Source organism: Drosophila albomicans, chromosome 3 (assembly GCF_009650485.2).
Source record: "Drosophila albomicans strain 15112-1751.03 chromosome 3, ASM965048v2, whole genome shotgun sequence".
Taxonomy (NCBI): Eukaryota; Metazoa; Arthropoda; class Insecta; order Diptera; family Drosophilidae; genus Drosophila; species Drosophila albomicans.
Window position 1 is genome coordinate 20,916,672 of NC_047629.2, and position 10,501 is coordinate 20,927,172.

Sequence of the window (10,501 nt, forward strand, 5' to 3'; positions counted from 1 at the left end):
TCTGAATAGATACTAGCATTTCACTTTTATATAGACGTTCGCAGATACCGTTAGAATGGATTTCCTTTCAACGGCAGCTATTGATGGATTTACAATCGATCCAAACAAGAAGCATCACGTTTTGCCAACATTTGCTAAAAATCCGAGCCAAACGATGCAAAGACGAACAATTGCACATCCTGCATAAATGCATCCTGTATTGTTTACAGCACATGCGCTTAAGCCCAGGACATGAGGACATGAGGACAGCAGGTCGTGCTATGGTCGGGAATCGGGGGTCGGGGTCACATCATCTGTTGCTGCACAGCAGAATTTTACGAATGATGAGCGGAAACGCATCGAAGGCGCGTAGTTTGTACACAAACAGAGAATCAAATAACACACACAGAGAAAGAGAGAAGACTGCGTGTGAGCGAGAGAGGGACAGAGATGATTGTAATGAGCATCGATGTTGGCAGCAAACAACAAAGAGAAGGAAAAGGATGTCCTGGCAGGCTGACTGGCTGGCGAGTGAGTAAGGAAAACCGCGCCGTGTGTTGCAGTCGCAATTAACATTTTCCGCTCGCAGCAGGACATGTGGCAAAGCAAAGGCAATTAAATGCTCATCCTACGCACTGCGTCCACAACAGTGTGAAATACAGTGCAGGAAGCTGACGTCGCGCCCCATTGTGTGATCACGTCCTCACAAGAAGAGAGGGAAAACCCACTACCTGGGGTACGAGCTCAAATATTGCCGGTGATTAGTGACTTTGCGCCTGGTTCTTGGTTGGTCAGAGGGATAAATAGGAAGCAGACCCTGTGGCGTTAATTGTTTTGCTCAGCTCGTTTGATTCGTGCCGCTGCAAAGTTAATCTGGGTCAACGGAAGTCGACGAGCGGAAACGGAAGTAGTCGCAAACTGCAAAAAAAATTTAAATCCTTTCGAATAATCTTTTTCTTTTTTGAAAATCTACTTTACCGGTTTATTTTCGATGCTGTGTATTGTTTGTACGGAAATTTTGACTAGAAACTCTATAAACCACTAGGCACCTGATCAAAAAATTCTGCATTATCTGATCGCATATTATAGCGATGCCGCATATATGTGTATATGTCGGCCATATAATGCACAATTTGTATTCTGATCAACGCCAGAACGGATAGTTGTTCGGACACTGGAATCTGAGCTGATGGGGCTGCTTGGGCTGCTGTTTTGGCTCTTCCACCTCATCCTCTTCCCCATACTCCTGATCCTCATCCTCTTCCTCGGCTCTTTGCACCTCATGCACCGTTACACCCGCAGCTGTACGCACCAGACTGCGCCGCACAAAGTCGCCATTACGCTGCAGCATAAAGCTAGCCGGATACTGCAATTGACCAGGTCGAAAATGTGCCACGGGATGAATAATATCTCTCGCCGGTGCGGGTCTGGAGTAGCCCGGACAATTGGGACAGCTGATGCAACGTCCACAGTTTCTGGCACAATTGACACGATTCGGATGATCACCGTCAGCACCAACAGCAACGTTGCCGCCATTGCATCGGCGCTGGCAGCATGAACCTGAACCAGCGGGCAGACAACAGGGTAGGCAATAGGGTTTGCCACAGCAGTTGTTCGATTGTGGCAGATAGAAGAGCGATTCGGTTTTGTGCTCATTTTGCTTGCCCTTATTTTTCTTTGACTTGCCTTTGCCAGCTTTGGGTGGGTTACCAGACTTTTCCGCTGACTGCTTAGTAAACTTTTGCTTTGACTTATCAACAAATGTTTCCTTTACCGCCGATCTGTCGTTTGTCTTGCCAAAAGCTTTTGATTTGTCCACGGTCCTGTCCTTTGACTTTTCTCCACTTCTGTTTTTCGAATTGTCTGCAAACTTTTCTTTGGGCTTAGCATTCATGTTTTTCTTATCACCGAATTTGCCCTTATGCTTTCCCTTGGACTTTTCGTTATTTTCAAATGGTTTCTTGCCGTTGTCCCCGTTAATGGATGTAATCGATGCTTTTGTGTCCAATGGCTTTTTATCATTCTCCTCAATTTTGTGATTCCTTACGAAAATTTCCAGAGCCTGGGCTACTAATTGTGGCAGCTTCATTCTCTCCTCGTAGCCTATTCGACAAGCTTCACATTTACAAGTGCAGGTCGGGTGTCCTCCGTCTGTTAATTGTGCGCTGTGTTAATCAATAAATTTAAACTAAAAATTGATACTTACTATTAAGTTGCTCACCTCCTGCAGTTTTTGCCGATGCAGTGGAGGACTCGGTAGATAAATTTCTATTATGTTCATCGTGTTGACCATTAATGTTGGGACAGTAAACAAAGCTCTGTTCGCCTCCATTGCTACTTGCACCGCAAAAGCAATGCTGAGGTTGGCCATTTGTACTGCCGGGATCGCACTGACAATGCTGCGGGGGCAAACCATTCGAAATATTGCCATTGGGTGGACTATGGTTGAGTTGAGGTGACCCACCGATGCTGTTGTTCGCAACATACATGAAGGGTCCATTTGGTGAGTGGTTGTAAGACGGGTTGTTGCTATAGGTGTTTTGTGGATCAGGGGCATAATTGCTATACTGTGGATCAGCGTAAGGGGGAGAAGGTTGTTGCCAAATTGAGTTGTAAGGATGTGGATGTTGCACGACAGGATTTTGCTGTTGACAGCTCACTGTTAAGGCAGCGGTCAATTGATCTATCAGATTGTGATTGTTGCAATCCTGGAGCACAATAATGTTGAAGGGATGAGGTTGAGCAGCAGCTGGAGCCGCAGATGTGTCATGCTCCTGCCCACCATCATTGTAGAGCGGCTTTTCTGCTGCGCCTGGGAATCCTTCCGGTGGTGCTCTCATGCCGCAAGTGCAAGGAGGTGGGCAGCGATCGCAAGCTCCCTTTAGCCTGATTGTTGGCGCGGACTGTTGCTGCTTGAATGCCGCCAGAGCGCCTTGAATTCGGGCATTGCAGGCGGCGCAAATTCCATTGTTGCCAGTGGTGACTGAGACGCGTTGCTGACCACAGACCGCACAGAGCTTGCAACAGCCGCTCAAATATTGCAGCAGCTCTGGATTGGTTAACTGACTGGTGTTTGCTGTTGCTTTCGCCGGTGTTGTTGCTCCAGTTCCACCAGCTTCCCTGGTTGCTCTAACATCTGTTGCTCCCATTTCTTTGGCGGCTTTTAAACTCAAACGCAACTTGGCATGCGATCCATTGAAATTCTGCCTGACATCAGCAAAATAATTCGTGTTGCTCATTTGACGTTGCCCTAGCACAAACTGCTTCAATACACCTGGCTGCAGCTGCTTTGATGCAGTGGGTGTCTTGACTTTCTGAGTGGCCGGCACTTGGGCAATGACCGAAGATCGCGGTGTTCCGTCTAAGGATCTATTCTCCTGCTTCCTCAGTTGCTTGGCATTGGCGAACTGCAAGCTGGGACTGTTGAGCATTATGTGGCGATCATTGGAGTTCAGATAGTGGCTTATAATTTTTCGAATTCCCAAACGTGACATATTTCAAAATTGTAGATTTTACACTCATTGTCATTTTCATTGTGACAGATTGATTCGACTAAACATCGGTTTTCCGATGTTTGTCATTGACCAGCCAATGAGGCACGAATTTACGCCAACTAAACTGATTCCGTTGTGGCCCCTCCTTGGTCGCATCCACAAAACTATTTGTCGCATGGGATCCACCCTTCTTACCCAAACACTGCCATTGAGGGGCTATGTAGCTGGAACCCTTGGCTAATGATTTCTGCATTCCATTCTGTGTAATCATGATCAGAGAACCGCGTTTTCGACTTTGTCGAATGGGTTCCTCATTTGGTATGTTTGGGCGTATGGTCAGAAAACTGCCTCGATAGTAACGATAATTTGGATCCTGCATTGCATCCTCATCCTTAATTGGTCGTGAATGCTGCGGCTTCTCGTCAGCTTCGGGAGTGATATTTAAGGATCCTTCGCGATCGTGGGTCTGAGCTGTCGTTGGAGACCTCACTTCGTGGACTCGTTGAGGCGTAATTGAACGGGGGTCTGCTTGACCACGAGATGTGGTTGGAACTGGGGATTTGGATGCATGTTCAATTAAAGATCTACTTAGCTGCTGAGTTGAAGGCTTGGTGGCCTTTTGAGATGTTAGCCTCTCTGCCTCTTGAGCTACAGGTTTATCTGTCTCTTGCACTGTAGTTCTAGCTGCCTCATTAAATCTGACAGATCCCTGATCGTGGAATTGATTTTGAGCAGCATGTTTAGTCATAGCATAAGTGCCATCGCGTTGTCGTTGACTAGGAGTTGTCGTCCTACCGGATTCGGTTTCTACGCGGTTCACAGAATTCTTTACTGATTGCTGTTGGGAAGGTCTTAGTGCTTCTCGATTTTCGTTGGCAAATGACGATCTTTCGCGATCATTGTTCTCTTGGATGACTACTGATTTTTTGATGCGAGGCGCAGGTTGAAGTACTGTCGAAACTCTCACCGAACCTCTGGCCGGTGCTCCTTTAGTCGTGGTTGCTTTGCCTTGACTTGCAGCTGCCGTGGTGTTTGGCTTGGTCTGTGCTTCTGGCGTAGGATGGTGTAATATTGAAGCAGGGCGTGCAGCTGGACGTCCACGCTCTTCGGTCACCGGTATGGGGCGAATTGCTATTATAGTTGGCGTTACTTGATAGCGTTTGGGCAGATCTCGTCGAGCCAGTGTTGGTGTACCTCGAGTCGATGGAGTCAGATCACGTCTGCCACCCCCTGTGCCTCTTTGTGGCGTAGTTCTAGCTGTCGACATAGTATTGATACTACTGGCACGGGTTTTTGGAACCGGTGTGGTTGTGTGCGACAGCTTTCCACCACGACAACGGAAGGGAGTTATTGAACACGGCTTAAGCTTCGGCACGCGTCGGTTCATTTTGAGTTTGGAAAGCGTTGGCATAGGTACCATCTGTGTTTTGATTTCGTTATATTTATCAATTTAAATCAGATAGATAGTGTATTTATAGTGTATACTCACATTAAAACCGGTTCCTAAGAACATTTTGCTCGAGAATACGTCATGAATTCGGGGATAAGTTAGCTATTAGGTTGAATGATTTTATAGATTGATGATGATGATGATTGTTTTTATTATATGCTTACACCACAACCAGACAATCGTTCTTTCAAATTAGATTTTGTTCTTCTCATCTGCGGAACGGCTCCCAGAGTGTCTGGACTCTAAAAATGTAATTCATAAGATCAATGCCTTATGGAAGATTATCAAAAATATGCTTACCTTAATCCGAATCTTGCGGCGATTGCCTTGTGTTAAAGTTGAAACACATTTATCCGTGAAATGTATCTGGAAGTGAGTTTAGAAGTGAGTAAAAGTGGCGTTTATAAGAGAGTCGGTAAAACGGGAATTTCTGCACAATAACTTACATCCGAGCCGGAACATTTACGTGATGTATTCGCGAAGCGTGGCGCAAAGCAGCTGGGTGGCACGTAGCAAGTGCGATTGACTTTGACGGATCTTTGCTGTGGTGTCTTGATGCATGGAGGAGGACATTTCCTGGAAGCTGGAGCACTCGCGCATTTTGGCTTTAGTTTTTCGCTTCGTGGGGGGGGCTTGCGCGGACAACATAGTCTCTCATTGGAGCAATTTCCTCTTGCAGGGTATTGGTTGCACTGATCTCTCTCGAATTCCATATAATCTGTCGGAGGATTACTATTGCAAGGATCACAATCATATTGGCGTGTTGGTCGCTCTATTACTGCTTTGGTTCTTACTTTCTGCCGTGATCGACCCGAGGTGCAACAATCATTGTTAACCGGCTGTGGCACGTCGTTATAATTAGGACAAGGTACGTACGTCTTAGGTTTGGGGTTTTCCTCTTCGCATGGATTTATGCAACCTCTGGACTTGACCACCAAGGGATTGCGACAGACAATATTTCGAAATTCCGAAACCTCCATGTAATGTGAGTTACGATTGGAGGGAGCATAACCTTTATTGCTTGATTTGCTATCACAAGGGCATACTGATTGACTTTTGCGAGGCTTAGTTCGATGGGGCTTTGGCTGAGGCTCACAACTGTAGGATCTACCGCGATAGTCGCTCTGTGATCTTGGCTGAGGCGCTTGTGCACATTCCTCACAGTAAACATCGTATGCACGGGGCTCCGGACGTGACCTAGTCTGTGGTTCATCGTCGCAATCGCATTGCGTTCTAAAATTATCTTGGTTATTATAGTTTGCGTTTCGACTTCTGTTGCGACGTGGCTTAGGAGGTCGCGGATTATCGTAACATTCGTTGCACATATGATTTGAGTTGGACGTATCGCGTGCATCGCAACAAGTGGGTTCATAACGGTCCGGATGTTGTGCGTATTTCTTAGAGTCACAGCCACTGCAACCTCCGCGACCAGACGCTTGCCGGTGTCCGGATATTGGCCTTAGTAGAGTGGGAGCAGCTAAACGATTTAGGTTATCCTTCACGTAGTCACTATGGACGACTACTGAATTGCGGAGCAGTTCCCCGAGTGCATCATTTCTATGATGAAGCTCCGTATTGGGATCCACTTTGGGCCTCGATTGGTGCCTCGACTGATCTCTATCTTTTTCCGTATGTCTACGCTGCTCCTGTAACTCCAGCCGCAATTTCTCCGGTAGTTCTACCTTTAGATGTTCAGAAAAGTGTTCCTTTCGATGTTCTTGAAGCGATTCAATCCGATTTTGGGGAAGGTTATCCTTTAGATGCTCCGAATATTGCTCATTTCGATGCCCTGACAGCCGTTCTCTCCTATATTGCGATGTTTGCTCCCGAGGATATCGTGAAAGCTGTTCCTTTTGATGTTGAGGTAGACGTTCCATCGGATATTCCCCTAGCGGTTCCCTTCGATGTTGAAATAGCTGTTCACTTCCTTGTTCCGGTATTTGTTTCTTTCGAAGTTCCGAAAGCTGTTCTCTTTGCTGTTGAGATAGCTGTTCCTTCGGATAATCTGATAGCTGTTTCACTCGATGTTGATGGAGCTGCTCTCTTCGATGTCGAGGTAACTGTTCACTACCACGCTCCGGAATTTGTTCTTTTCGATGTTCCCTTCGATATTCCATTGGTTCGCTTCGCTGTTGAGGTAGATGTTCATTCGTATATTCCGGTAGCTGTTCCCTTCGATTTTGTGGTAATTGTTCCCTTCGATATTCCATTGGTTCGCTTCGCTGTTGAGGTAGATGTTCATTCGTATATTCCGGTAGCTGTTCCCTTCGATGCTCTGTTAGCTTTTGAGGACGCTGCTCTGGCTGCTGATGGTGTCGTTGCTGCCGATTTACCTTCTTTACCAAATCCCCATTTGAGTTTGGCGGACGGCTGCCATCAAATGCCTTCCCTAAAGGATCGTTTTTGTTATCCCGGTTGAGTACGTGCACCTCTCGATCATACTGCCTTGCAGTCGGCTTTCCTGTCTCGTATGCGGATTCAACCCTCAGATCACGATGCTCCACCTCATACTCGAGCTCGGTTTCATTACCACTCACCTTACTCCTTGAACAGTCCATTGATAACCGATGTTCTTGGCTTACATTATCCGGTTTTATGCTAAGTGTAAACAATATGTTTTGCAATGACAACTGCAATAAGAACTTTGACAGTTTACTACGAAAAGATCAAAGCACACTACTTAAAAAAAATATTACCAAACTCGTTTATTACTGCAGTTGCCAAACAATTTACAAACAATACGCTAACAATTTTGGTATGAAAATGAATCGCAAATGAAAACAAATAATATATAAAACTGAACTATGGTCAGCTACAGCTTTATATAGAATCTATTTTCATAAACAATCCATTTCTTAAAGCGAGACTAAGTCCAGTGATAGGGGATCTTTCGCGATGACTGTGCTGAAAGCTTTAACTTTTTAGATTTTTTCAACTTGCTGACTGGCTTGGAGAAGTCCTGTTTGGGCCAATGCAACGGTCGTCGTGGCGGTCGAGTTGCACTCAACTGCAGCTCCTGTTCGCGTCGCAAGCGCAACAAAACGTGCTTCTTTTTCTTCTTCTTGCGGATTGATGGCTGCGGAGTCCAAGGCATCGAGATATTCTGATGCATTTTATAGTTCAGACTAGGCAATATGCGACTATTGCTGCTGTTGTAGTGCGGAGTTGTTTGTTGAGCTCCTTCAACATCGTCTTCGGTGTTATCCTCATCATCGGAGTTGACCATCAAATAGATGGAATACTGTTTGGGAGGCTGCTCCGAGCTAACATCCTTGTTCTCGCACATATGCGCCGCCAGCTGCATCAGCGTGTCCCACATGGGATTCGGTGACTTTGATTGCTTAAACAATCGATTCAGATTCAATTGTCGTGCTCTTGATTTCTTTTGACTCCGTTTTGGCGATGTCTTTGATTCGCCACCTTGCAGATGCACGCCTGGCTGGGAATTGATGCCAACCCGTTGCTGCAATAAGCTCGCCAATTTATCCAACTCTTTTTCCTTCTGAGGTAACTTCGTCTCCAGCAGCTGACGTATGGCCGTCAAATTCAAGTCGATATCGGTAGCAAGCTGACTTAGATGCCCCTCGGAGTGAGGCAACGTCATCGAGCTGGTCGATATTGACTTCTTACCGGAAATCGTCTCTGATAGACTGTTCACTGGAGTTGGAGGCATGCTAATTAAAGTTGTAGAGCTTGTAGCTTTACCAGCCGGTGTTATTTTCGTTGACAATGCCTTCGGGGAACTCTTCAGCTCGACACTCGCTTTGTTCGTCATTGAAGTCTTTGCCATTTGTTTGGCCGCCTTTACATAGCTAAAACTCTCGCATTGCTCCAGCGGACTCTGCTTGGGGATTATTTGAGGTTTGCATACGCCCAGAGCTGACGGATGTGTGGCCGAGTATAGTGAGGACACCGATTCCGAATTCCGAAAAGGGATGCAGAGCTCAGCGCAGTTGCCAAAATTGAAGTACTGAAAGTCGCTCTTCGGTGGAGCAGCAGAGGTTGGCGCAACTGCGGCAGGTTGCTGCCAGCGCTGTTGTTGCTGTTGCAGACGGTGCTGCAGCAATTGCTGCTGATGTTGCTGCAGCTGTTGCACTTGCCGCTGCTGCAACTGCTGTTGTAATTGTTGCTGCTGCTGCAGGCGCTGCTGCCGCTTGAAAAGTCTCAGCTGCTGAAAGTAATCAGCTTGTTGTCGTGCACGCAGCCTGTCTGACACTTGCTCGCTGCTACGACACCAATTCGAACGCTGCTCGCTTTGCGCCGCTGGCAACACGTAGGCGTTGCAGGCACGTTGTGCTACCGTTTCCGGGTGCGCTCTTAACAGACTTTGACGCAAGCGACTCAGCTTGGGGCTGCTGAGCTCGGGTTGTGGCAGCGACGCCAGACGCGGCATGCAGCCGGCCATTTTGTTGCACAGAGTGCTCATCGCCGGCAGCATTGAACGTGCTTGTAACGTGGGCGTTGGATGCTGCCAGTGCAACAAATGATAGTTGTTGGCATATGGGGGTGTGGTGGCGGCGGTGGAGGGCAGCCAGCCGCTGTATTGTGGCTGCGCCATCAGCTGTTGCTGGTAGGTGGCGCCCCACGACCTCAATTGATTGGCCAGACCACGTGCCATGCTCTTCCGTCGCACCATTTGCGCTTGTGTGCTTCAAATTTGTTGCTTTTTTTTGTAAATATTCTATCTGTATACATTTAAAATTTTGCTACTATTATCATTACACAACAATTGTGGCAAACATTTCAAGCTCAATAAAGGGCTTCGCTTTGAGGTTAAGGTGAAGTTTCAGCAAAATTCGCCCTCATTATACATACAAACACTCCCTTCCTTTTTCACTCCATGCTTTGCTGACGTCACGCGCATAACACTATCTCACCCACCCACGCATTCACTCCCCTCTTTACTATTACCGGCTCCAATTGCTCAATTGGAAGCGTTTCATTCATTGTCCGACTTTCGTTTCCAGCGCAGCTTCCAAACTCCAATTGGAAAATTGCGCTCTCGCAACTGCTCACTACCGATTTTTTCCAACTGGCAGTTGAATTTAAATCGAGTAGGCGCGCATTATAACCTCAATTTTAGTTGAACCTGCACATCAATAACAATTTCATTCACATTTTCACATTTTTGTGCTGAGCTTCAAAAAATTCTCTACTTCTTTTTAAATATTCTAAAGTAAAATATATTATAGATTTATTGCATAACTAAATATTCATTAGACAAATCCGAAGAAAATGACAAACATCGGTTGCGTGGCCAAATTGCTGGCTAACTTTGAAATGAACAGTTGTTATTGGGTAGAAAGAGTTAATCCGAATTGGCATCAGGCTCGCCTGGTACCCAAAACTTTGCTAAACGAAAAATCAAGAGATAATTATACTGTTCGCAAGCCTGAAAGTGAGAGGAATTCCAGAATGTTGTCCCCGTCATTAAGGAAATCATTATTACGTCGTGTACAAAAGTTTAGTAGTAATTAAAATAATCTGTTAAATGTAAGCAAAAATATTTAAAATACAGAATGCTGGCGCTCGCACTACACTACACAGGGTTGTTATTATTGCATGAGAGCTGCCAACT

The 10,501-nt window shown here is 46.1% G+C and overlaps 4 protein-coding genes across 4 annotated transcripts; 1 reads left to right on the forward strand and 3 right to left on the reverse strand.

Moving 5' to 3' along the window:
- Positions 1 to 935: 935 nt before the first annotated feature.
- LOC117571313 (uncharacterized) lies at positions 936 to 3,473 on the reverse strand. Its single transcript, XM_034253392.2, has 2 exons — positions 2,186 to 3,473; positions 936 to 2,130 (listed from the first exon to the last, which is right to left on the reverse strand). The coding sequence occupies exons 1-2, from the start codon at positions 3,471 to 3,473 to the stop codon at positions 1,124 to 1,126; spliced, it is 2,295 nt and encodes a 764-aa protein (XP_034109283.1). The 3' UTR covers positions 936 to 1,123.
- Positions 3,474 to 3,531: 58 nt separating this feature from the next.
- LOC117571312 (uncharacterized) lies at positions 3,532 to 7,569 on the reverse strand. The gene is made up of 5 exons (XM_034253386.2): positions 5,370 to 7,569; positions 5,224 to 5,289; positions 5,088 to 5,165; positions 4,963 to 5,025; positions 3,532 to 4,893 (listed from the first exon to the last, which is right to left on the reverse strand). The coding sequence occupies exons 1-5, from the start codon at positions 7,479 to 7,481 to the stop codon at positions 3,532 to 3,534; spliced, it is 3,681 nt and encodes a 1,226-aa protein (XP_034109277.1). The 5' UTR covers positions 7,482 to 7,569.
- Positions 7,570 to 7,642: 73 nt separating this feature from the next.
- Positions 7,643 to 9,660, reverse strand: LOC117571314 (uncharacterized). Its single transcript, XM_034253393.2, has one exon. It carries the CDS (start codon positions 9,557 to 9,559, stop codon positions 7,790 to 7,792), a length of 1,770 nt encoding a protein of 589 aa, XP_034109284.1. The 5' UTR covers positions 9,560 to 9,660; the 3' UTR covers positions 7,643 to 7,789.
- Positions 9,661 to 10,034: 374 nt separating this feature from the next.
- LOC127565689 (uncharacterized) lies at positions 10,035 to 10,465 on the forward strand. Its single transcript, XM_052005416.1, has one exon. It carries the CDS (start codon positions 10,159 to 10,161, stop codon positions 10,399 to 10,401), a length of 243 nt encoding a protein of 80 aa, XP_051861376.1. The 5' UTR covers positions 10,035 to 10,158; the 3' UTR covers positions 10,402 to 10,465.
- The last annotated feature ends 36 nt before the right edge of the window (positions 10,466 to 10,501 follow it).

Coding starts and splice junctions, on each gene's coding strand:
- LOC117571313 (XM_034253392.2), bottom strand. CDS start 3,473: ATGTCACGTTTGGGAATTCGAAAAATTATAAGCCACTATCTGAACTCC. Junction 2,131..2,185: donor AGGAGGTGAGCAACTTAATA/GTAAGTATCAAT, acceptor CACAATTAACAG/ACGGAGGACACCCGACCTGC.
- LOC117571312 (XM_034253386.2), bottom strand. CDS start 7,481: ATGGACTGTTCAAGGAGTAAGGTGAGTGGTAATGAAACCGAGCTCGAG. Junction 5,166..5,223: donor GCCGCAAGATTCGGATTAAG/GTAAGCATATTT, acceptor TTACATTTTTAG/AGTCCAGACACTCTGGGAGC. Junction 4,894..4,962: donor TCTTAGGAACCGGTTTTAAT/GTGAGTATACAC, acceptor ATCAAAACACAG/ATGGTACCTATGCCAACGCT.
- LOC117571314 (XM_034253393.2), bottom strand. CDS start 9,559: ATGGTGCGACGGAAGAGCATGGCACGTGGTCTGGCCAATCAATTGAGG.
- LOC127565689 (XM_052005416.1), top strand. CDS start 10,159: ATGACAAACATCGGTTGCGTGGCCAAATTGCTGGCTAACTTTGAAATG.